A 27,449-nucleotide genomic window follows, 5' to 3' on the forward strand; every position below is an offset into this window, starting at 1 on the left:
TGACTAAAAATGAGTCAACACCTTACATCATTAAGCAATCAAATCTGTAGCACAACCAGTTTAAACCACTTGAAGCCAAAATGATGACATAAATGAATAATGCCTGCTTTGCCTTGCGAAAGTAATTTTCACTGCTTTTATTTGCTCACAGAAGTGCCTCTGCTTCTTAATTGCTGTGCACCACATTGTTACTTATTGTTGTGCATATTTCACACTTTATCAGAAGTCAAAGATGCAAAATTTTGTTGCCAGGGAATGACTTCTTCATGTTTATTTTTCCTCTGAATATCTTATTTGCCTGCATGGTATTACTGTGGTGAAATGAATACGGCACAACCCCTACTTGTGCAATGCAGGACTTAGGCAAAACTCATCCAATTGCATTATGCTGTGACTTTTCCTTGTCTTTAAACTATTTGAAAGTTGTGCACTTCTGTGTTCTGCGACTCAGAAATCTATGACTTAGTATGAGATCATTTACTGTAGGTTAGCTGTCGTTTTTTATGCCCAGTTTAAAATATATATAGAAAAATCAATCACTTACCCCTTAAAAGCCCATACCTCCCCTTGAAGTGCTATTTCCCAAGCTGGGATTAGATTCCAGAAGCATCTCCAGCAAGGCAAGATACAACAGGCAGGGGGATTGAAACTACAGAGAAGAGGGTGCTTTAGATAAGTTTGGGACAGTTAAGTTTGAAGATATAATGTGGAGTTTGGGCTTCAAACTTGAGTCAAATGGAAGCAAAAGTCCCAAGTCCAGTAACAGACTAGGGTTTGGTTTCATCCCTCCCAAAATGCCTGACATCTATAAGTATCCCATCCTTATTCCCCCTCCTCAGGAAGCCAGTCCCTCATCTGCTGTAGCTACTCCCAGCTTAATCCATTTCTTCTCTCCATAATTACACCTATGGCAAGCCATAGGTGACCAACATCTGACCAACAACTTTACTCAAGCCTACAGAAAACGAGAGGACTAATATAAACACTCTCTGTTTAGTTCCCTCTAGATGCTAGGATTTTTTTGGCAAATAAATTTTCAATTGCTGTAAACAGGAACTATACCTAAATCTACAGATCCACCTGTTCAAATGTGCAGCTGTCACAACTGCATAGATAAGGGTGTGTGCACATCTAGGTTTTTGAACCAAAACGGTTCTGATACCATCTGTGAATGGAAGTGCTTGGGAGAGGGCTAAGGAGCAGAGGAGAGAGGAAAGTAAGGAGCAGGCCACTGTTCTCATACACAGTTAATCCTAAAGAAAAGTCTGAAAGTAACTCGCTAATCACTAGGGCATGCTCTGGAGAGGCTGAACTGGATTTCCAGAAGTTAAAGGATGGAGTTTCTCTGCCAGACATAAGAGTGTTCTACCCTGCTCTCACATCCTACATGTAGACCTGGAAATATCTCACATGGGGCCCACCACATCTTTTATTTACATGTACTTATTTTGGGATCCAAACCTACCAATTTCAGGGGTTATTGGTTAAGGAAGTCCAAGTTCAGTTGAAATATGACTAAGAAGGATAAAAATCACTGTAATGAAATCTACTTAAAATAGTGTGTGTGTGTGTGTGTGTGTGTGTGTGTATTTTTCTGTTTCAAAATAGAAACATCCCATGGTCTTTTAGATACATATTCAAATACAAGCAGGCATTCTAAGTTCCTGTGATACTTTTTTTGGCGCATGAGTCTCCAGAGTTCTGTCCTATTGACTTCACAGGACTTACAATCCTAAACAATGTTACAGCCTATAAATCCTTTGAAACAAATGGGTTCGGAATGGTATAACTCTGTTTAGCATTGCACTGTTAAGGAATCTTTTTTTGGGGGTGTAATAAACCATATTCTGCTACTCTGCTACTCTCCCTGCTTTCAATGGATAAAGCGTTAGTAGACTGCCTTGTTTCCAAAATAAGAAAAAGTTTTTCTTTCAAAGCTAAAAGAAGTATAATAGTACAGGAAGACTACTTTCCTGTTGCCATGAGCAACTACCAGGCAGCAGAAGGATGTGTACTGACAATGGGTGTTAAACTCTACCTTCACCTATGACTTACTTCCCTACACCCCAGACCAAGATGCCATGTGGTCCCAGCCAGAATGCTTATTGTTACTGCAATCAAGTTTAATCTTGCTAATAAAAACTGCTATGAAAACTATTTAGCAACATGCATTGTTGTTACAGAATTCAAAGGCTAAAAGGACAAGAATATATCTCTCAATCTACAGCTGCAGTTGTGTGAAAGTGTTTAAATTTGATCATGAACAAGTAATTAATCTGGCTGGAAATCATTTTATACAAAGTACATTTTGTGGTTATTTCTGAACAGTTAAACTAGATCTGTGTACTCATAAAAGCAATGATAAAATAGGTGACTAAGTGGAATATGGATTGACTTAAAAGTTAGAATTAACAGTTTATGTCATATTAGTTCCCTTAAAGAAACACATTTTAAGAAACAAGATGTTTGGCACAGCTCAGGAGCAGAGACCCTACAGAGTCAAGATGTATTCAGAGTTACTGAATCTGAAATGAACCTGATTCATAGCCAGTAATAGTGATTAAAATCCTCTCAGCACTCAATCATGCAATGTAGGAAATACCTATATACAAGCATATAAGCCTCGTTTTTCAGCACCTTTTTCCACACTGAAAAAGCCCTCCTCGGCTTATACGCGGATATATAGGGTAATTGAAATAAAGGCCTGCTCCAGCCAGCCAATTGTTGCTCTTGCAGCTTGTAGGACATCAACGTTTTGACTGATGGACTCTGATCATTTTTTCCTTTTGCCTTCACTTCTTCCTCTTCTTAATCACTTCTTCCAAACTATTATTTTGGTTTCTGTGGGTGAAAAGTGGGGTACAAAAACCAGCACCTATTCATCCTCTTGACTTTTCTGTATTTGTTGGGGGGGGGGGGCTGGTTGGGAGAGCCTGTGATGATGGACCGTTTCCCCACTCTTGGCTTATATGCGAGTCAATAAGTTTGCCCGGATTTTGTGGTAAAATTAGGTGCCTCGGCTTATATGCGAGCGTGTACGGTAACTACATATCCTTTTAATGTGGTGTGTTTAAATTGTACCCAGTATAAAACAAGCCATAGATCAATGATACCTAATGTATTCTAAGATAGTACAGAAAGATGAACTAGCAAGACTGAACAGCCAACCATCCTGCAGTGTACATGTATCCTAAAGCCTCCTCCCATTAATGTTTCAAACATTTTATTTTTATAACAAAACAAAGGTCTTCCAAGACACAGACAGGAAAGGTACTGAAGCCCTAGAAAACAAATGCCTGCATCTCCCTGTCACACACAAATAATTAGGAAAATCTAGAAATTTGGTTGGAAATCTCATAGGAATCATTGCAAATTTGCAACAGGTTAACAGATGCTTCAACTTTAATACTTGTGGGTTGAATTTAAATTGAATACAAATTTGTAATACAAATGAGAATAATATCTGATGCCAAAAACATGGATTTTTTTTTTACTGTAATAAACTCCTTTGATTATTAAAGAGATATAATCCGGGCCTCTTAAAACTCCCCCCTAAATCTCTTCCAATGCAGCTACAGCATCCAGACTATTTCTTTATAGCTAGACTAATCATGAGGAAATCCGAGTAACATTTATCAGAAGAGAAGCAAGGAACTTTTACAAAGACTTTGAAAGTAATTGTGCCTTGTGCATGCCGCACAGTGCCTGAACTAGACTTGGCAAAGAAGTCACCAAGCAAGCCATTCTAACTTCCCCAAGCACAGAACAAGAGTCATAATAACCATCCATTAGCTAATGTAAAGCAAAGCTTTATGAATCATAAAACGCAGGATATTTTAAGTAAAAGGGGAGAAAGTTTGCTACAGAAGATATCTGTCACTAAACCAGAACATAATGTTGATCTCTGCAGAATGGTACTGCAGCAAAATGAAAGAAAGATAAGAGACTAAACCAGGCTTTCCCAAGCAGGGTTTCATGAAACCCTGGGGTTTCTTGATGACCCTGGAAAATATTCCCAAATAGGTGGGAGTTATGCTTCCCAACAATATTCTGCACAATCACACCACTTCTGGGGTTTCTTAAAGCATGAAGAATGTTTCAGAGGTTTCTCAATGGTAAAAAAGTTGAGAAAGACTTGACTACACTAAAGAATATCAGCAAGGATATGCCTCAGTGTAACTGCTCATGCCAGAAGGAAAATGGGCATAAAGCTCTCCTAGTACTAATTCGATTTAGAGAAGCACACATTAGTCTCTTAAGGGACTGTAACCACTACGTGGTTAGGACTGTGCTGAAGGATTAGGTTAGGACTATTCAGGTTTTGCAAGTCTACAAGTAGTTAAGACCATGAATTGTGAACCACAAACTCCTAGTTCAAAACCTAATTCAGTCAGTAGCTCCCTATGTAACCTAGTGAAATGCAGATGATTATCTCTCAGTCTCAGCCATGCCCACATGACCTATTTTATTGTGTTGTGTAAGAATTCCAATGTATTAAAAGCTCAGTACAAGCATCACATTTATATAGGAAGTTCCACAGTTAAGGGCCATTCAGTGAGGCACTGCTGGATACAGAGCACATTACAGCTCTGAGGTACTCTGAGTAGGGAACATTTTCTGCATGCTTCAACCCATGTGCCTTTTGATTTACTCTAAGGTGACCAGATTTTAACATTGGTAAAGCGGGACACCATTGACCGGGGGGTGGGGGTGGTTCTTGATTTAAAATTTGGTCTATATGGAACAACAAAAATTTTCATAGAATGCATAGAACGCAAAAATAGTATTGTAATATATATATATATATATATATATATATATATATATATATATATATATATATATATATATATATATTAATTTCAACGTAAGTATAATTTGCCAGGTGCCCCCAGATGTCCCTCCAAAAGTGGGACAATCTGGTCACCTTAATTTACTGGAGACGACCACCTGCTTTGGGCTTGTAGGCAAGCCAAAGAACCATCTACATGGCTGACCTGCCTGTCTCCTACCTACTTCTTCCTAGAACTTAGGATCTGGCAAGACATCTAGGGTAAGTTGTATGCTTCATTCCTCTCAGCTTCTAAATACACTTCCCTTCTGGGACGCACATGTCACCCTGTTACTGTCACACATTCAGTGTACCATATTATCGTAAAGAGGTAAATGCATAAATAAGACTGGGGAAACTGAACTTGGGAGCTGATGACACCACATACTAATGTCATCTCCATGCAAGGACCAATGGGTCCACAGAGAAGCTTCCATACACTGCCCTCTATGTTCACAATCGGTTCACAGTCTCTATGTTCACCATAGCATCCCCCTCCTATGTATCACACCTGTGTAATATTTATATTGCTTCTTCTAGGATGGCATTCAGAAGACTGCTTTATTTGATGATGAAGTACATTTTGAAACAATTACTAAATAGAGTTTGAGTCAATTTTGTGACAGCCTAGCATGACCTTTCTGTTCTCAAGAAATGAGAATTCCACTGCCCACACGGCCTCAGAACTGGGTTGGTGCCATCTTGTTCTTCCTCTTCACTACAGGTAAATCTTCTGCAACCTGGAGGTGAACTGTCATTTCCTCCTCAGCCTGTATTCTCAGCCACATGGTAAGACATTCGGACTCTCTGTGGGTGTCCCTTACCTCTCATGGGATCCACAGGGCTTCCCAAAGTGATCAAGCTTACTCAGGGTCATGTCTCTTGCTGTCTGTCAGCTCCACGTTAAGCCATATTGTAGGCTGCCTCCAGTCATGCAATGGCTTTCAATAACCCCCCTCCACCAGGTATTTGGCTAATTAAATGGCCGTCCTTCCCATTCCCCAGGATGATGGTGTGAGCAACCAAGGTGTCCCATGTACTGGGAAGTCCAGGGTTAGCACTGGACAAATGAGTCACATATACAACAGCAAGCATATTACCCTAATGACTGCTTACTGCAAAGCTTCATGAGGAGGGCAGAGAAGGGAGTGCTTATCCCTTTCCCTACCATATACATCTGCTACCCCTATTAGAATTATTTTCCTTCTCACAGTGCTTTAGATCCACATATATATGAAATTAACACACACAGGCCTTATGGAGGACAGAACTGTTTGATGGTTTGCAAGAAAATGATGGATTAAGCACTTCTTTCCTTAGACTATATCCAGTACATATTACCCCTGCCCAAAGTGCACCATCCATTAGAAACAGCTGCTTAATTTCAATTTAGACCCACATTTTGGGCAAAAACAGCTAAGTAAAAGGATTACTGCTGTTCCAGCAATTTTGTTGCAGGAATCAGTTACTGTAATTTCTTCCCTTTCAATTCAGGTAGATAAACCTATACTGAGAACATAAGAAAAATGTAAACCTGCATTTGATGCAAGATTTGTCAATTTAGAAACTATTTCTTTGGCAGAAAAAATTATCTCTCAAAACATTTAGTTTAACAGAAATGAAGCTCAAAACACAGTTCAAATATTGTAAATTTCTCAAAGCTGAAAGGCATTTAAATATTATTTTCAAATGGAAGGATATGAATTGTCTTTCAGCTTTACAGAATGCTGTATTTTAGAAAGAAGCTGTCATGTTATTTTCATATAGAATTTTTGAAAAGACACGGTTGTTAAGAAGTGAGTCAGTGAATGTGTGAATGTGTTATATTCATTTAACACGTTAACACTAAATCTTCAATGGATAAAAGACATATAGGTTTACATGAATTGTCTTTTTTGCCAGTTTTTGTGCATATTTAACTGTTCAGAAAAATCACTATATTAAGTTTATTTTGTATTTGGCAAATGTAACAAGATTTTCAGAAAACTGAGTTGTTTCCTATACAGTAATTGCTTAATTAAAACTGTATAAGAAATCCCCGATGTTCACAGGTTTAAGAATGAAGGAAATATGCCAGCAGACAGAACAGTTAACGCTTACCCCATTCTTGGTTCCAGCAAAAGCCTCTAGCCTCTTTTCTCTCTAAAATTCTTTCTTTTCAATCCCTAGGCCCTTTTCATTCTTTCCACTGCAAAACGAAACTGACTGCATTTCTGAGAAGCACTGAAGACTAGAGCTGTGTTCCCTTTGCAGTGACATCAGCAGGGGAAGAAAAAAACACACAAATAGCAGGCTTCTCTGGACACACCCCGCTCAAAAATCCTACTTAAAGGCGCAGATCATTATTTTGATTCTGGAAGGCAGAGAAAACTCTAAGGCCAAAAAACAACCAAAGATGTGCGAACTCAAAAAATTCTATTATGTCCAGACTTTCTGCAAGATTGAAAAAAAGGATAATTTCCAATATGGACTGTTTGATTAGCTGTGGTCCACACCAACAAGTTGAGGCAACAGCAAGTTAATAAGGTGAATAGCCCAAAGAGAATTATCAACTCATGTGTTTTAATAGTACCTGGAAAGGACAGTTCCTTTAAAAATCGTTCAAGAGCAAGTTAATGAATCTGAGCATTATTTTTTTACAATTATCTACAACTAGAATTAAAGCCCATTGTTGCCATAAAGGCAACAGGCGCTAGCTTGATGGGAGGCAGCCTGGTGGGAGGCAGTCCCCCGCCTCCTCCCCCCCCCCCCGACAGGGAAAGGCCTGGCGCTCTTTGTCACTATGCTATATTTGACTGCACAGTTAGTCATGACGTTAAGCTCCATCGTGGGTGGTCTGGGAGATGGATGATCTTGGCAGTTAAGCAGGGCTGGTCCTGGTTAGTACTTGGTTGGGAGACCACCAAGGAAGTCCCAGATTGCTACACAGAGGCAGGCAAGGGCAAAACACCTCTGCTAGTTTTTAGGCTTGAAAACCCTACAGGGCACCACAAGTTGACTCCTGACGCCATTAGTGATGCTATTAATCTCCATGCCCTGTAAAACTCCAGGGTTAAAGGGGCAGAATTTTTTCTCCAAGCCAGCTGGTAACTAAACATACACACACACACACAACAGAAACAGAGAAAGCATGGTGACCCCCCCCCCCGAAATTGTCACCTAAGCAAAAATATACCAGATTAGAGTCTTTGCTCATGAGAAACTATTTGCATTTCTTGTCAGGATGAGACTGTGTTTTTAAGTTAAGGAGACTCCACAAGAGCTGCAGGCCCTGACCCTCCAGTGTGAGCTTGTTAGAAAGTGTGTCCTCTTTATAGCAAACCACTGGGGGACAAAAGGGGGTGGGTAAACCATTGATATACTCCAGGTGAACGCAAATAAAAGACACAATTGTGGCAAAACACACTGCCACTTTGCTGTCCTGTTGCCTTTTAAGTGATTTGGGGCTTGTAAAAAGTCCAGCATAACTGTGTGGCTTTGCTGGCCACACCCTGATTGGCCCGGATTCAAGTCCAGACACTGTCTGGCAGCCAGATATGCTTCACCCCCTGGCCAGTTTCCCAAATATTAAGAAGAACCATGGATAAGGATATTAGCCATCACAACAAGGTAGAGAGGTAATTCCATGTGGCAGTACAATCCTGTACATCGGTAACCAATACAGCACAAAGGTAGCAAGCTGGGATTTATTTTTATTTACATTTTTATTGGCTGCCTTTCTACCTTGTGGGACACAATGCAGTACTCATAAAATACATGAAAACCCAGAAGTTAAAATTACGACCGCCAATAAGTATAAAAACTAAATTAATCAAATGCTGTCCCAACTAAAATTATCTTATACTGCTTCCTAAAGACCAAAAGTGAAGGTCTAGACCAGGGGTAGTCAAACTGCGGCCCTCCAGATGTCCATGGACATTCACTGGCAGGGGCTCATGGGAATTGTAGTCCATGGACATCTGGAGGGCCGCAGTTTGACTACCCCTGGTCTAGACAATCCAAGGCAAATGGAGCCCATAGGAAGAAATGAACAATATGAAATGGCTGTAACTTGGAACAATCAGATCAGTACCGATCGCCTTCCAAAACCTATAGAGCAGACTTTCACAACTTTTTTACCACTGAGAAACCCCTGAAACATTCTTCAGGCTTCAAGAAACTCCAGAACAGGCACGATCATGCAGAATATGGTTGGGAAGCATAGCTGTACACATGCCCACCTGTGGCATGTATACATCCCCTTCCCACCCCCTCCAGGCCCATCACTGGCCACTGTGGCAAGGGTGGGCCAACACGACCATATATGGCCATATCATCTGATAAATATTTAACACATTTAAAAAATACATTAAAAATTAACTCCTACCCATTCAGTAAACCCTTCCAGGGCCTTCAAGAAACCCCATGGTTTCATAAAACCTTGGTTGACAAAACCTGCTATAGAGGAACAAGTTATGTGCTAATATGCACAGTCAATACTACGTCCAAGGCACACATCAATCAGCAAGGAAGCACCAGACTGATGGTGCTCCTCCGGGAATCCACAATCCTGTTTAATTGGGCAGAGAAAAATTTGGTAGAACAAAAGTGGTTCTCAATTGGCATCACGCTGCGACCCCAACTGTGGTGGCGGGGGTGGAGCATGAGCACGCACAGGTGCACGGTTTGGAGGAGGCCAGTGCCATGGCTCTGCTGCCGCTGGTTGCTGCTGGCTGCCTGCTACCGCCTGCCGCTACCACCGCTGGCCACCGCCGCAGCAGCCACCAACCTGGCAACCACGGAAGGGGCCAGGGAACCCCAATTGGGGTTAGGACCCCAAGGTTGAGAATCACTGGCCTATCCAGTCTTACAAACCTCCAAGCCAACTGGCTGAACATGAAGGATTTAGGTCCAGAAGAATAGAATCTAAACAAAAAGAACTTCCAGAAAAATCACTTTGTTTCAGGATCCCTATCTTGGATTTTTTTACAGCATCAAACAACAATCCAGTTACCAAGTTTTTCAACTGGTTTCTCTGAGCAAATGCAGTCTACACAGATTTGCAGAGTCCTATCTGGACCAAGAGGAGGCATGACCTAACCGGTTTGGATGACTTCCCCCACTGAAGGAGAACAGGACCTTTTCAGTGGCAGCCTAACAATTATGACAACCTTCCCAGGGAGGTACATAATCTGTTTAAAAAATGCAATACTTGAAGATCCTTCCATTGCAAGATCCTCAGCAATGTTTCATTCCCACATCTACCTGCTTTTCCCTACTCGAACAGGTACATGCAAAATCTTTAAAAGCAGCCTTACAAGCTCCTAAATTTGTGTCAAATTCTTTGGTCTGCTTGGAGACAGAAATTATGAAAATAGAGGTGAAGGTTGCACTTTCCTTTCTCTACCTCTGGCTTAAGTTGATTTTTAACTCTCGTGCCCTTTTACCCCTAATTGTAGAGGACAGTTTTCAATTCAGTTGGTTGGTGGCAGTTAAATGTTAGACTGAACATCTTGGGTTTTCCCCACATGCTCTACTCTCCATAGGCTTGAATTCAGCTACAAAAATAATTACACAAAGAATCCAAGATACTGAACAACAGCTGGACCTTGCCAGTTCACCCACTTTCAGGTCATTTCTCAGTAAAAGATATGCTCTCTCTCCTGCATATTGGAAAGCAATAGCCATAGAAGAGCTTTTACCTTGGCAAAGTTCATGGCTCTATCCTCTATGGTAGTGGCTGAGAGGTATACAACAGATCCTCTTCTATTAAAGATTATGCCCATGCAACTCTGGCCAAGTAGAAGACCTAGACTAGAGCATTTTCTCCTGAGCTGCCCCTTTTATGCTAAGGCCAGAGCTAGGTTCTTCTTCCCTCTGGTGATATTTGGGTTAGGGCAAATAGCTGTAAATAATACAGCCATTGTTAATAAATTACTGTCTGCTGAATTATTAGTTATTAAATCAGTATCCAGTTTCTGTCTGATAGAGCATACTTTGCAAACTGAGAAGAGAGAAAAAAGTATCCTTTTAAAGCCCCATTAAACTGGCCAAGGTAAACTTTTGTTATTTTCTAGATAATTTAGATCTTAAATTGCTTGTAATTTTTTTTCTCAATTTCTAACAATTTACTCCTCTTTTCTACTTCAGTGGTAAATTTTTTATCAGGGATTTATAGTAGCATATCACTTGCGTACTGTTCTTGTGTAAAGAAGCGTGCCATATATTTTATCTTATTCCTTTGCTGTTATTCCGTAATAAGCTATTGACTGACAGCTATGTTTCGCAAGTTTGTGACCACAAAAGGTCAAATAGTTTTTGTCAATACAGCACTATTTGTAACAAAATACTAAGAAAGCTCCAGAACACCGTTTTCGGCATACATCACAGAATGCAGTGTGTGAGCGCAAGTCCTCAGACACTCATGTCATATTTTATTTATAATGTGATCTGAAGAGAAACCAGAGTATATTTATTTATACCTTCTATCTCGAACATCATTCCATTCATCAAAATCTGATTGATACTTCATTGCTTCTCCCATTGCAGGTTCTTCCAACACGCTGTAGTAAAAAAAAAGAATCTTTAAGTAAAATTTATTTTTTCCCTATTGTTAAGCTACCCTTTCTTGTCCTGCAGTTGTCCTTTATTCCTGCCAGCTAAAATTACGTTTCATTCCATTGCAATATTAATCTAATATTGTTTGCACAGTCTGTGAGGAAAAAAATGCAGCCACTTACTAAGGTAAAACTATATGAATGACAGAAATGTCTTAAACCTGCGGTTACCTCATGAAAAAGCTCACGTTTATGGAGAAGTGAGCTAGCATTATTCATGAACAAGAATTTAGCCACATCAGTGACACAGATGAAGGAAAGTTCTGTATGCCAGAGTTCCCTAGTCTCTCCACTAATCAGCTACTTTGTGCAAAAGACTTACTTGGGCTATATTCATTGATGGTACAAGATGCTGAATATGGGTTGAAAAGGTCTTCTGAAGAGTAAAGGAAGCTAGAATTTTCTGTAAGAAATGAAAGACTGGAAAGAATGGACTGTGATTTTCCAATCATCTCCATCTCACTGCACCCCACCGAATCCCCTGCTGCCAGAGTTCCCATGACCAGCATGAGTGCAAAGGATGGGCCTACAGTAGAAGGGGGATCTGGCAAATCACGCCCACCGCCACCAACAGACGTTCCTTTCCATTAGAATAAATGCCATTCTACTGCTTTAGTTCCGATTCAGTGGGTTTAAGATTAAATTTGTAGGACAAAAAAATCTGTAACAAAATCTGTAACAAAGCCACAAAGTCTGTAACAAAGTTTAACCAGCCTTTTCCATCAAACCATGGCTGCATTTAGATATATTTGTCATGAGAATGAGTTGAAGACTGCAGGTGAATGCTTTGTCCTTTTCCCGCTCCCCTTGCATATGGATCTAAGGCTTCAATTCAAACAAAATTTGATGATACTTTCAATTTGAACATTTTAACAATAGAAGGAAATTTAAAAGGAATTACAGGAACAATTTTAAAAAGTCTACTCAGAAATAAGTCATACTTTATTCAGTGAGGCTTACTCCCAGGAAACCAAAACCAATACAAAATACAAGTAAAAGGTTTGTGCTAATAGTGTAATATTCCCTCAACCTTCCTCCTAACATTAGGATATGAAAAATCTGTCTGTATCTGCCTGAATTGTACCAGACTGAAGGCAAACTAAAGATATTTAGTGAAGGCAACCGTGGTCCAAATTCTTTATACTAACTACTAAAATATGGTAATAATCTGTATTGACAAAACAAAAGTTTTGCTTCGGTATATTTTCTGTATTATCTAAAAACATACAGCAAATCTATCATTTATGGGTACTTGCAAAAATAGTCAAAGCAAGTTGCCCAGTATACAAGAGAAGCAGTATGTGGGCAATATTATATATGAAATATATTCAACTCTGAAATATATTAGACTTGTACTAAGAAATTACAAATCAGTACAACAGGAAAAGACTGGATGTATTTTCTCAAGCATGGGTAAAGGGATTGTGTTGAGGGAAAACTGCATTCCACATATGTACAGATTTGAGGTAAGTTATATGTCACATCTAATTCTAAATATGGCCTCAGAATGTGGATACTAAAGGTAGCTTTAAACAGAGAGTGATGGTTCTTCTACATCCCTGATAAGAATTCCCAAATTTATAGAAAAACCTGAAAAGTTATTCTGAAAACAAACAAAAATAAAAGCCACTTGTATTTGCAGGCAGTGCAATTCAAGCAAAATAAAAAAAAATACTGACCAAGGTGATACCAGATCACAGTCAATATCACAACAAGGCATGTTAAAGAGTAAGAGGGAAGGTGAAAAAAATAGCAGTAGGAAAAGGGCATAAATGACAGAGGTGGTGATAGCAAGCAAGGGGAGCAGGCAGCGGTAGGCAGCTGCACAAATTGAAATTTCTACAACATTTTGTTCTTGGTCCGGACATAGGCATGGGCAATTCAGCATGGATAAGCTAAAAAGTTCCCAACAATACAGATTCAGATATTTTTCGTACTGATCCAAGTTGAATCAAAAGTCCCTAAAAGTTTAAATCAGTTGAATCACAGAAGCTCAAAGAAATTCGGGCTTGATTTGGGTGATTTGATTGGGTACTGTAAGAAATCAGCCAAACAGCTAAATCAGACTATCAGCTCTTTGAGAGCTGTTTAAGTCACTCTTCCCCCCCCCCCCCACCCAGACCCTTCACAGGCAGGAGCAGTTGAATCTCCACTGCTAGGGATCAGTCTGGGGGGTGGGGTGGGAAGAGCCACCAAACAGCTGAATCTGACAGATCAGATTCAGATGTTTGAGGGCTCTTTAAATACCTTCCCCCCCATGCCATCCCCTGAGGCTGCAGAGAGAAGGCTCTCTGCAATCTCAAAGTGTGGCATGGGAGGGAAGGTTTAAAAAGCCCACAAGGCTGCCCTCTGTTTAAAGAGCCCCCTAGCAACTCTCCCTTTGCTCTCCCCAATCCTTGCTGACAGCCAGCTCCCAAAGGCTCAAGGACAGTGGACGCAGGGCGGGCATGCCAAGCAGAGATTGGGGAGAGTAGGGGAAGAGTCCATTCTATCCCCACTGTCCTTGAGCTGAAGGGATAGGGGACAGGAGAGAGGGGTGGACCCTGTCCCTGATTTCCCTGATCCCCACCTGGCATCCCTTTAAATGCTTCCCTCTGCTTGGCAGAGACTGCTGACTCAGAAAGCTGCAGGAAGCATTTAAATGGCATGTGAAGATCTTCTTTGCACACCCTTTAAATGCCTCCCCTTTCTCAGGCAGTGGTCTCTGCTGAAAAAGGGTGGGAGGCATTTAATGAGCCTGCCAATCAGCTGCTCTGTTAAGGACAGCTGTTTGCCCCCCCCCCAGCTTTAGAAGCAAGAGCCTGCAAAGAGAGAAATTCCACACCTGCCCATCCTGACATTTAAATAGCCGGCTGTAGGCTGGCATCAGGGAAGAAAAAGAAGGAGAACAAGGAGAAAGATTGGTTCTTATATGCCGCTTTTCCCTATCTGAAGGAGGCTCAAAGCGGCTTACAGTTCCCTTCCAATTCCTCTCCTCACAACAGACACCCTGTGAAGTGGGTGAGGCTGAGAGAGCCCTGATATTACTGCTCAGTCAGAACTGCCTTATCAGTGCTGTGGCAAGCCCAAGGTCACCCAGATGGTTGCATGTGGGGGAGCGCAGAATCGAACCTGGCATGCCAGATTAGAAGTCCGCACTCCTAATCACTACACCAAACTGGCTCTCATGCCTGCCCTCCCTTTTATATATATAGATTTTCATAGGGCAAACTTTAATAAACTCAGAGACATGAGGAGTGTCATACCATGGACGAGAATGCTGGAAGGGAAGGGAGCATGTGAAGGGTGGGCGCTACTCAAACAAGAGCTATTGCATGCTCAATGACTATCCCAGAAAGATGAAAACACTGCAGGAGCTCTAAGAAGCCTATTTGGATGAACAGAGAACTTCAAGAGGAACTATGAAAGAAAAGGAAAATGTTCAGGAAATCGAGGGAAGGACAGAGCTCTAAAGAAGAGTACCTACAGGTTACTAGGCACTGTAGATCAGGGTTGATTCGGTTGATGTCGTTTACTTGGATTTTAGTAAAGCTTTTGACAAGGTTCTCCATGATGTTCTGATGGATAAGTAGAAGGTCTGCAATCTGGATTTTCAGATAGTTAAGTGGATAGGGAATTGGTTAGAGAACCGCACTCAAAGAGTTGTTGTCAATGGTGTTTCATCAGACTGGAGAGAGGTGAGTAGCGGGGTACCTCAGGGCTCGGTGCTCGGCCCGGTACTTTTTAACATATTTATTAATGATCTAGATGAGGGGGTGGAGGGACTACTCATCAAGTTTGCAGATGACACCAAATTGGGAGGACTGGCAAATACTCTGGAAGATAGAGACAGAGTTCAATGAGATCTGAGCACAATGGAAAAATGGGCAAATGAGAACAAGATGCAGTTTAATAAAGATAAGTGTAAAGTTCTGCATCTGGGTCAGAAAAATGAAAAACATGACTAGTGGATGGGGGATACGCTTCTAGGTAACACTGTGTGTGAACGAGACCTTGGGGTACTTGTGGATTGTAAACTAAACATGAGCAGGCAGTGTGATGCAGTGGTAAAAAAGGCAAATGCCATTTTGGGCTGTATCAACAGGGGCATCACATCAAAATCACAGGATGTCAGTCCCATTGTATACAGCACTGGTCAGACCACACCTGGAGTACTGTGTGCAGTTCTGGAGGCCTCACTTCAAGAAGGACATAGATAAAATTGAAAGGGTTCAGAGGAGAGCGACGAAGATGATCTGGGGCCAAGGACCAAGCCCTATGAAGATAGGTTGAGGGACTTGGGAATGTTCAGCCTGGAGAAAAGGAGGTTGAGTGGGGACATGATTGCCCTCTTTAAGTATTGGAAAGGTTGTCACTTGGAGGAGGGCAGGATGCTGTTTCTGTTGGCTGCAGAGGAAAGGACACGCAGTAATGGGTTTAAACTTCAAGTACAACGATATAGGCTAGATATCAGGAAAAATTTTTCACAGTCAGAGTAGTTCAGCAGTGGAATAGGCTGCCTAAGGAGGTGGTGAGCTCCCCCTAACTGGCAGTCTTCATGCAAAGGTTGGATACACACTTTTCTTGGATGCTTTAGGATGCTTAGGGCTGATCCTGTGTTGAGCAGGGGGTTGGACTGGATGGCCCCTTCCAACTCTATGATTCTAAGATTCTATGATTCTATTATAAGGACTGTTGTTGTCAGACTGGAGAGAGGTTGTCAGACTGGAGAGAGGTGAGTAGGGGGGTACCTCAGGGCTCGGTGCTTGGCCCGGTACTTTTTAACATATTTATTAATGATCTAGATGAGGGGGTGGAGGGACTACTCATCAGGTTTGCAGATGACACCAAATTGGGAGGACTGGCAAATACTCCGGAAGATAGAGACAGAGTTCAACAAGATCTGAGCATAATGGAAAAATGGGCAAATGAGAACAAGATACAATTTAATAAAGATAAGTGTAAAGTTCTGCATCTGGGTCAGAAAAATGAAAAACATGCCTAGTGGATGGGGGATACGCTTCTAGGTAACACTGTGTGTGAACGAGACTTTGGGGTACTTGTAGATTGTAAACTAAACATGAGCAGGCAGTGTGATGCAGTGGTAAAAAAGGCAAATGTCATTTTGGGCTGTATCAACAGGGGCATCACATCAAAATCACAAGATGTCATAGTCCCATTGTATACGGCACTGGTCAGACCACACCTGGAATACTGTGTACAGTTCTGGAGGCCTCACTTCAAGACGGACATAGATAAAATTGAAAGGGTACAGAGGAGAGCGACGAAGATGATCTGGGGCCAAGGGACCAAGCCCTATGAAGATAGGTTGAGGGACTTGGGAAGGTTCAACCTGGAGAAAAGGAGGTTGAGAGGGGACATGATAGCCCTCTTTAAGTATTTGAAAGGTTGTCACTTGGAGGAGGGCAGGATGCTATTTCTGTTGGCTGCAGAGGAGAGGACACGCAGTAATGGGCTTAAACTTCATGTACAACGATATAGGCTAGATATCAGGGGGGGAAAATTCACAGTCAGAGTAGTTCAGCAGTGGAATAGGCTGCCTAAGGAGGTGGTGAACTCCCCCTCACTGGTAGTCTTCAAGCAAAGGTTGGACTAGATGGCCTGTATGGCCCCTTCCAACTCTATGATTCTATGATTCTATATGGGAACCTCTTGCCTGACCTCCCTGATATATATAGGGGAAAAGTCTGACCTTTTTGAATTCAGTTGAATATGAGCTAGGGGAGGGTGCTTTGCACCCATTCTGATTCAGTTGAATTTACTTGGGCCAAATCCAAAACAGTCCAGTTTTTTTCTCAATACACATGCCTATCCCCACTTACCCAAGAAAAAAATATTTTATTTATTAGACATGAGACATCAATTTAAACAGCTCCCGAGTTAGAATCTTGCTTTGTGTCCAAGAAACAATCTCCAACTTAGATATCACAACAAATCGTAATTAAGTCAAACTTTCTAGGATGGAGCAAGCATATGAACTCATGATTTCCAACTTCAAACATGTTACAAACAAACTGTGATTTGAATGCGGCCCGTATTTGAGTAAGGTTCACTCCTAGCAAATGGTCCAAGTTTTCATACATTCCATATCATAAATATATTTATTTCCAATTTACAACCCTATGTTATTACAATATATTATGCTGAGAAGAAGCCATGCACATCTAATATATTTCAAAGTAATCAGTATAATGTAATATTTTCACCTTTCTGACATCACATTACACATAACTTGATCATCTTCATCTAATTTCTGTAACAAGTTCGAGCAACAATATCGACTCGTACATGTTCCACAGCAGAAGTCTGGGCAGGATTTTTCTGAGTGTAAGTGGCTACCAGAATCTTTGTATGCTGTACAGTTTTCACAGAAACCTGTAAAAAGAAAAGAAGCCATTGAGCCAGGATAGTACAAAACATTATGAAGTCTTCAGCTTGCATGTGGTTTGTGAAAGAAGGGCTGCAATAAGACACCATAAACTCACAGACAAAAAAGGAGCATAAGAACTATCACAAACTGGTTTGAACAAACTAGGTATCATAGAGGATGGTAACAGAAATAAACTATGAGTTGGCTGTCTTCAGCAGACTCTTTGTTACCTAACATCATGTTATGGTTTCCCTGGGGTCGGTGGAAAGGTGTGTTCTGGAGTCCCATGCTTCCCAGGAGGAAAAGGGCTTGATTTGGAGAGGGACTGCATCACACAAATAAAGGGAACTTAGGCTGTGTCCCTACATAAAACTGCTCAGAGGCATGCTAGTTGTCCCAATCGGAGCTGCATTGTAAGATGTGGTGATGATGATGTTTGCCATTCAGTTGATTCTGACTCTTGATGATCCTATGACTCAACTGTCTCCATGATTTTCGATTTTGCACTGCTTCTTTTAGTTTTGTAATGTTCTGGCCAGTGTCCATTTTTATCATATCTAACCACTGCGTTCTTTGTTGGCCTGGTTTCCTTTTTCAACTGACCAACCCTAGCATAATTTCATTCTCCAATGATTTGGATCACATGATATGGCCAAAGTGAGCCAGAGTTCCATGATTTTTGCCTGCCAGTGATATATCAGGCTTTATGTGCTATAGTATTTCCTTGTTTGTGACTTTTTCAGTCCATGGAAACACAGACGGCTTTTCCAACACCAGAGTTCAAAGGAATTGATCCTTCTCTTTTCTGTTTTTTTTATTGTCCAACTTTTACAATAATAAGCGGCTATTGGAAATATGACAGATCTAACTAATCTACATTTGGTAGTCAGGTTTATGTCCTTGCTTTTCTATGTTTGGTTCAAGCTCGTCATTGCTGAGTAATTTATTTCCATACTGCAATCACCAGTCTGATCAATTTGTGATCCAAGAAAAATTAATTCTTGAGTGCATTCGATCTCTTCACCATCAATTGTTATTGTGATAAGTCAATTTTTTTCAATGGTCATTATTTGTGTCTTTTTTGTGTTCAAGAAAAGGCCAAATTTCTTACTTACTTCACTGACCTTTGTAAACATGTTCTAGGCCTTCGTTTCTGACTGCAGGGTAGCGTTATATATACTGAAAATTATTTAAATTCCTTCCTCCAATCTTAATTCCAATGTTTGATTCTTTGAGTTCAATCTCTCTCATAATGATCTCGGCATACAAGTTAAACAGGAAGGGGAAAAATACAACTTTAGCACACTTCTTTCTCTATTTTCAAACAGTCATGGTCACCAAATGGTGCACATGCAGTCATTCTACGCAAACCAAGAAGCCACTGTATTAGTTTGAGCAAATGCACTGGCACCCCTAAATTTTGCAGGGTTTCCCACAATGTGTTGTGATCCACACAATTAAAAGCTTTCTTGTAGTCAATAAAGCAGATGTAGACATGCTTCTGATATTCCCGTGACTTTTCCAGAATCCAGCACAAATTTGCTATGTGGTCATGAGTGCCACACACCCATCAAAAGCCAGCTTGAACATCTGGTAATTCCCTTTCAATGGTTGTTGCTATGCATTGTTGTATGATTTAAGCAGGATGTTACTAGCACAAAAAATGAGGGCTATTGTACAATAACTGGTCACCCTTTTCTTGGTAATGGGATGAACACAGATAGTTCCCGCTCCTCTGGCCAGTTATTAGTTTCCCAGATTTTCTGGCACAAAGCTGTAATGGTTTTGATTGGTACACATCTCAGCAATCCCATGGGTATGTCAATGCCTGGGGCCTTGTTGTTTGACAATTGATTCAAGGCCTGTTCAACTTCCTCCTCAAGAATGGCTGGATCACGTTCTATTTCTGTTTCTTTTTAATTTTGAAAAGAAAGATGTTTCTACAAAAAGGCAAATGGTTCTTCCATTTTGGTAAATAGTGCACGGGGAGAAAAGGTCAAAGCCTCCTCTATGGGATATATTTCCAGTCGCAATCATATCCATTGTATGCACAAGCATACATATGACCTCCCTTTTTTGGAAATGTGCAATTTTGTGCAAGGATATTAACTGAACAAAAATTCTATTATTTTGAGATTAGAGCATCACAGTCACACAGGATTTTTTTCACCAAACTGGATGTCCTAGCAACCTGTGATGTATCACTTCTGGATGGGAAGGGGTAAGTGGAGAATTCCCCCTTCTCTGACACATGTGAAGTCATAGAGCTCTGCAAACAAACTGATATCAGGTAAACAAGCAATCAGTACACACCATTTTTAAAAGAACACCTGCACAAGCACCCCACTCCCAGTTTCTGGTTGGTTAAAGATGAACCTCTCCTTCCCAGGTAACCCCTGAATTATGGACTAGCAAGGAGCCCCTAGGTAACCACCTGGCCACCCCTGACAGTTCTACCAAATTTCACTTGCGTTTGTTCAGATGCCTGACCCACCTTGCAAGGAAGGATAGCAACCAAAGAATTATTATCCTTATCCATGGTGCCTCTTAACATTTGTGAAACCGGCCAGTGGGGTGGAGCGTGTCTGGAGTGTCTGAGTTGGAACAGGGCCAATCATTGCTGGCCGCACCCTGATTGGCCTGGCCCCTACAGCTCCCACCCTCCCTCGCTGGCCGCTCACCCCTCAACTCACACACACTGCAAATGCAGGAGGACAGGCAGTGGCGCCAACCATCAGCCTGCCCAGTACTCTGTGGGACTCTTAAAGGTGACAAGGAGGGAGGGGGCAATGGCCGCAATGCCCCACGCCTGCCTCCGTGCCATTGTATTTTGCATACAATGGGCTTATCTGCTAGTAAGTTAATAATAATAGAAACTTTAGATTCTTTTATATTTCAATGTCGACTGTTTTCCCTTTGCTCAGTTTTCCCATTTGCAAGAAGAAGAAGAAGAAGAAGAAGAAGAAGAAGAAGAAGAAGAAGAAGAAGAAGAAGAAGGGAAGGAAGGAAGGAAGGAAGGAAGGAAGGAAGTAGGTTCCTATATGCAACTTTCCTCTACCTCAGTGATCCCTAACCCTCGGTCCAGCGACCGGTCCCGGTCCGTAGATCATTCGGTACCGGGCCACAGCTCCTCCTCATCCTCCCCCCCAGCTGCTGCCTCGGGGGCTGCCCTGCCATTCTGCCGCCGGCTCACCTTTGGTGCTCTCCAGCGGCTGCCATGGCTGGGGCTCCCCTTCGGCATGGCACTGTGGAGCAGGGGCTCAGGCGGTGGTGGTGACGTCCCTTGGCAAAATACTACCCCCCCCCACCAGGCCTTAGTAAAATTGTCTAGCGTTGACCGGTCCCCGGTGATAAAAAGGTTGGGGACCACTGCTCTACCTGAAGAGTCTCAATGTGGCTTACAGTCGCCTTCCCCCCACAACAGACACCCTGTGAAGTGGGCGAGGCTCAAAGAGCCCTGATATTATTGCTGGGTCAGAACAGTTTTGTTAGCACCATGGCAAGCCCAAGGTCACCCAGCTGGCTGCATGTGGGGGAATGCAAAATCAAACCTGGCTCACAGGCTTCCGCTCTCCGAGGGCGCAAAGAACCGGGATAGTAAATTTCCACCCACCAAAAGTTGGGGAAAGACACATCTCACTTTTATTATACGCTGATGACTTAGCCATATCTGCCAGAACCCCTATAGCGGGGGTCATCAACCCCCGGTCCGCGACACGGTACCAGGCCGCCAGCAGCCGTGCCTGCCTCCCCCCACCCGCAGCGAGAAGGAAGGGAAGAGGCAGGCGCAGCTGGCGGCACGCCGGTGATGCAAACGCGCACGTGCGCAGTTGCCGCGCTTACGCGTTAGCGCCCCTGGTGGCTAAAACTCGCATGTGCGGCAACTGTGTGCACATGCGTTAGCGCCACCTGGTGGCAAAAACGTGCATGCGTGGCAACTGCGCGTGCGTGTTTTCGCAGCACCTGGGCCGTCGGCTCTCCCCTCACCCCGGAGGCCATCCCTGACCTGAGAAAGGTTGGGGACCGCTACCCTATAGCAGTGGTCCCCAACCTTTTTATCACCGGGGACCACTCAACACTTGGCAATTTTACTGAGGCCCACTGCCCTAATGCTCGCTGACTCTGGTCGCTATGGTAATGTTTAAACATTCCTTCAAAATAAGATACAGACACGCCACAACAATGAACATAAGGAACATTTTATATTCATGGAAATTTTAACTCATGACAATGACAAATCAATGGGAACCCTGAGCTTGTTTCTCTGCAACGAGATAGTCCCATGTGCGCCTGCCAGATCGTGGATGAAGTAAAGGGGGGGGGGAGAAGGCGTCCTTCGCGGCCCACCTCCAGTTAGTCGACGGACCACATGTGGTCCACGGCCCACAGGTTGGGGATCGCTACCCTATAGGACTGAGAAGAGCCTTAAAAGCGCTAAACTCCTACTGTCAATTGAATAGCCTGGTATGTGGTAAGAGACCTAAATCTCATATCTGGAGACTAAATGGCGCCCTAAAAGAACAAGTCCAACAGTACAAATATCTTGGCGTTATTTTCCAGGCAACCTATTCAAGATCTGCCCATATTAATAACATTTCTTTAAATGAACAGAAAAGTGCAGGTGAAATTAAAAAATTCTTCTGGCAGAAAGGAGGCCACTACATTCCAGCAGCAATTAACATCTTCAAGGCTAAGGCTCTTGCTCAGCTAACATATGGGGCACCAATTAGTGTAACGGGCAGATTGGGCAGTCTAGAAAAGGTCCAGTCTAAATTTCTGAGGGCAATTCTGGCAATACCAAACAACATCTCAAGTGTAGCAGGATTGAGACAGGTATGGTCAACGTTCAGTCCAGGCTTTGGATTACATTATGGCTAAAACTACTTTTCCAACAGCAAGGTCCTGCAAGTCTAATAGTGATAGACACATTTGTTGCACCTTGGCAAATTGTACTCACTAAAAGGTTGTGCTACTATGGTCCCTCAAATCAATTGTTTTTGTCTATGGGTTATGACAAAGCTATAGATCTTGTTAAGACAAGTACCAATTGGGAACAGACAGTACCAATTGGAAACAGACTTTGTAAATTTTGCCAATTAGAGCCTGACTCAGTGCCACATATTCTACTCTATTCCCCATCACATTCTATGCTTAGACAACGACTTGTTGTCCCTATCACAATGGACCTTTCTGGCCCTATGGACAGAATAACCAGACATTTGTTAGCTGATAGGTCCCCAGAAATAACGGAACTGGTGGCCGAATTCTTGGCTACTGTGATACAAAAGGACAGTCGGCTAGGCAAGAATCAGGTCTAGACCAGGGGCACCTACAATTGGTGGAAATTACTGATTGCTGGGCATTCTGGAGGAATCTACTGTTGGTTACTGCTTATTTTCTTTTCTTTTATTGTTTATCTAGACCAGGGGTAGTCAAACTACGGCCCTCCAGATGTTCATGGACTACAATTCCCATGAGCCCCTGCCAGCGAATGGGAATTGTAGGCCATGGACATCTGGAGGGCCGCAGTTTGACTACCCCTGATCTAGACTATGTAATTTTTATCAATTAATTATAATTATGAATTACCCTTGTTCTTATGATGTTTTATATGCCATTAAAGGTTTTTGAATTTGATTTTGTTAAGACAAGAGTGATAGTAGAGAGGCAACATGATCTCAACAATATTCAGGACCCACTTTTTAGGAAAGATCTCCTAAACAGGAACACCCAGATGCAATATCTAAGAAAATTGGTAAATCCTGAGCACAGGAGATCCTTTACCCTCCTTCAGCACAATGCCCTACCCTCTGCTTATTTGAGTGGGAAATTTGATGGACTCCCTCTCAAGGATCGGCTCTGTATCTGCAATGAGGGTCAAGTAGAGAATACAGAACACAATTTATTTGAGTGCAAGCTGTATAATCATATCCACACAGGTGCATTAGTACCAATGCTTATAGAATGCCCTCACGGCCTGAGAAAGCATCGCCTGCAAATATTACTATCAGATACAGAAAATTTGTTAACTAGCAAAGTAGCAAAATTTGTGTGGCTAGCTTTAAGAATTAGGAAAGATCGGGTCCCTCATATATAGCCATAATAGGTCCACAGAACTTCTTATGTTTTTGGTTAGTAGATATTATTGCACTTCTCTTACTCTTGTCCTTTGTTTTGTATTTTAACAGCTTTACTAGTTTTATTGCTTTTATGGCTCATTTTATCCTTGTAAAATAATCAACGTCAGTTAATGCTTCTCAATGTTGGCCTTTATGGTGAAGAAGTTTTAAGTTTTATTGTTGATGCATTTTTAACCTTTTAATGTATCACCTTCCCTTTTACAAACTGCTATTGTATAGTAGTGCATCTAAAATTTTGGTCTAAATGACCGTAAATAAAGATACAATACTTTCCAGGTAAGAGAGAACCTGGCTCACCAGATTAGAAGTCCGCACTCCTAACCACTACACCAAACTGGCCGTCTTATCTGGAGAGACTTAGATTAAACCTTACAAAATTGGAACTTCAGCTCTATATCTGTGTTAATACTACCCCCCCCCCACAAGCTTATCCCTTTGTTCATCTACTAGGAATATGGTGGACACCACTGCCTTGTGAAGGTGCCCTGGACTCCTTTCTCCAGCATTAATGGTATTCTTCCTGTCATATATGCAGCACAGCAGAGATTCAGGACTGGCCTGGAACAACCTATTAGAGCAGTGGTTCTCAACCTTCCTAATGCTGCAACTATTTAATACAGTCCCTCATGTTGTGGTGACCCCCAACCATAAAATTATGCAAGTGGTCTTTCACAGAAATTAAACTGAAACTGACCAATGGCGTGAAGATCCTTTGTTCATGATTGTATAGAAATTGGTTTTTCCCCAAGGTTTCTCAGTTCAGTTCACCCTTTTGTCCCACCATGCCGATCTCGCTGTGTTCCGCTGCTCCAGACAGACGAACGCTCTATCTCGATCTACCCCACAAGGCTGTTGTGTAGATGGTGCCCCCCCGGGCAAGCTGCTTGTCCTGCTGCAACCCCTGTGAAAGGATCATTCGACCCCCCAAAAAGGTCCCGACCCCCAGGTTGAGAACCACTGCATTAGAGTCACATAAGCTCTTCAGGTGGTAATTTGCATGGTTCTACAGGACACAAGGACATTGTGGGGCATACTGATGCCTTGACACTCCCCCTCAAAGGAGATCCCCCAGTTCACAGTTCACATGAGCATCTTAGCATAGGCCTAGCACTGAAAAATGGGGTGTGGAACTGAAAATGACACTGAGTCATGCTAAGGGTGTGCAAACAATGTAAAGCCAGCTCTTCCATTAACCATGCAAAAGCCATATCTGGTAGGAGTCAACTGAAGGGGCTTTTCCTCAGAGACCTAAGGGTTATCCTCCCTGATAATCCGGCCTTAATAAATGGCCCAAATAATCAAGACAATGAGCAACGGGCCAGCCTCAGCTATTTCTCCCTTATCCTAAGTGTTGAACAGGAAGATTTCTAGCCATACTTCATCATGTGAAATACTCAGCCATCGATACTTGCTCAGTCTCCTCAAAGGATCACTTTTTGATACGTCTACCATTAATGGAGGGGGGGGAGAAAACTCCCCTCTACACTGCACGCAAAAAAGCATTTGCAAATTAGGTTATCTCTGGAGAGATAGACTCTTCATTATGCCCACACTGCAATGCCAACATCCTCTCCCCTCCTCAATCTGAGCAAAAGTTATTATTCAGTCCATCCAGTTTGTACCCAGCCTGTTACTCCAACTGTATGGTTGGCTTCTTTACTTTTTAATCTCATTCTGCTGCTGTTCTCATCTGGTCAACTTCCCTCTCCAGAACTGCCCTGCCATTTTCAGGAAGCTGGCTCATATTGTCTTTTTAACCCCCCTTTTATTTCCTCCCTTAGTAGCAGGTAGTTTGTTAGGGAAAAGCTTTAAACTGGGTTTGGATTTCACATATGCATTTATTTCCTTTCTGTAGTAACTCTATTTTTATTTATCTGATTTAGTAGAGTTCTCTTTTAGGGTTGGGTGCTACGGCGCCCGAAGTGGCCAGTCTCTCCCAGCAAGTGCCGTGCTGCGGAGGGGAGGAGCGGGCGTCAGTGCACCGGCGGGTGCACACACGCAGCAGTGGAGCTCTGAGTGTGAGCACCCACCGGCGTGCTGATGCCCACACTCCCCCCCCCTGCAGTGCTCGCTGCGCCGGGAGAGACCAGCCGCTTCGGGTGCGGAAGCACCCAATCCTATTTCTGTTAATTCAATAGATTTCTTGTTGAAGAAATGTATTCCATTCCCCTTAATTTCTTTTGAGTGTTGGTCTGTATCTTGAACCTAGTATACACATGTTAAGGTCTTGATAATTAACCCCCAACAATACATGTTTTCTCTTTGCTAACAGTGACCGTTTCTGCACTGGGAACCTCGCTGTCTCGGCTCCTGTGTAGGAGCACGAATCCAGGGTGGACAAGGTGCACCTGATCAAATGTTCCGCCGTGCGGGAGTAGGAATAGGCAGAGCAGCCTGCCCCAACTCACACTCTACCCTGCAGCCCAGCATGAAGCCTCTAGTGCAGAAACGGTCAGAAGGATGCTTTTGCCAGCTACAGGAGCTGCGTGATCTGGTAATAGCAAATAAGTCTTATTACTTACAGCAGATATCCAGGACATCTTTACAGTTTGTATTTCCTTCTTTCTGTGTCTTTACCATCATAGCCCTACAGCTGACAAGATAGGTACTTGCTAGACAAACCCTACAGACAAACCTTGCCTGTAAGGTATAAAAATAAAAATGGTAAATAAATAAAAAAATTTAACCTGCCTTTCTCCCTGAGACTTAGGCAGATTCCACAGTGTAAGACAATGCAATCAATAGGATGAGACATCTAATAAGCAATGTAATAGGACTACAATTATTCTGAAACAAGGCATATAGTATAAGACACATGTTAAACAATGTAGAAAATGATATTACCTAAGTGCACTAGCCACAGTATCATACCCATATTAAGGACTAGCCACAGTATCATACCCATATAAATAGGATCATAGCATCTTCATTCTTATTTCTAAAACTCTGAAGTGCTCCCATGGTATTTTTCCCATGCTGATATGTTCCTTTACTTTATTTTCCATTGCTCATTTATTGCTGTTGTTGTTGTTGTTGTTGTTGTTGTTGTTAGTAAAATTGTGTCTGACTCATCGCGACCTCATGGACAATGATCCTCCAGGCCTTCCTGTCCTCTACCATCCCCGGAGTCCATTTAAATTTGCACCAACTAAGAGTTTTAATGCCATTTATTTTCTCCATTATCACAAGCTAATAATTTGACACTGCAAAGCTTACAATCCATGTTTACTGTTCTTATTAGCCCAAACAGACATCATTAAACAATCTAATTTTAGACAAATTTACTTTGAAGAAATTTTATTGTATCCCATAGCACTTTGTTTGCTACTGTTTAGGATTGCAGTTTTATCTTAGATTAAAATTTTCTCCACCAAAAAAGTTAGGGATAGGTGATGATGATGACAGACAGAAAGTGCAGGACAATTGTCTCATTACTACATACCAAATTTTTCTCCTTATTTCAAATTTGATTTTAAAGGAATCGCTTTTTAAAAAATTCGAATTTGTACCCA

General features: G+C 42.1%; 1 protein-coding gene and 1 long non-coding RNA gene across 4 annotated transcripts in view; one reads left to right on the top strand and one right to left on the bottom strand.

Annotated features, from left to right (window-relative positions):
- Positions 1-27,449, bottom strand: part of SHISA5 (shisa family member 5) — a 47,700-nt gene that overhangs the window by 14,082 nt on the left and 6,169 nt on the right. Inside the window, exons 2-3 of one of the 3 annotated variants that reach the window (XM_077325745.1) lie at positions 17,634-17,802; positions 11,293-11,373 (exon numbers count right to left, since the gene is read on the bottom strand). In XM_077325745.1, the coding sequence (XP_077181860.1) occupies positions 11,293-11,373; positions 17,634-17,802 (250 nt within the window). Of the gene's footprint in view, positions 1-6,931; positions 7,075-11,292; positions 11,374-17,633; positions 17,803-27,449 lie in introns of those variants that run through there. The other 2 variants (XM_077325746.1, XM_077325747.1) reach the window with 2 other exon arrangements.
- Positions 17,797-27,217, top strand: LOC143832022 (uncharacterized). Its single transcript, XR_013229059.1, has 2 exons — positions 17,797-20,826; positions 26,210-27,217. It is a non-coding gene; the product is annotated as an uncharacterized LOC143832022 (long non-coding RNA).

The sequence above is a fragment of the Paroedura picta genome, chromosome 3, assembly GCF_049243985.1.
Source record: "Paroedura picta isolate Pp20150507F chromosome 3, Ppicta_v3.0, whole genome shotgun sequence".
Taxonomy (NCBI): domain Eukaryota; kingdom Metazoa; phylum Chordata; class Lepidosauria; order Squamata; family Gekkonidae; genus Paroedura; species Paroedura picta.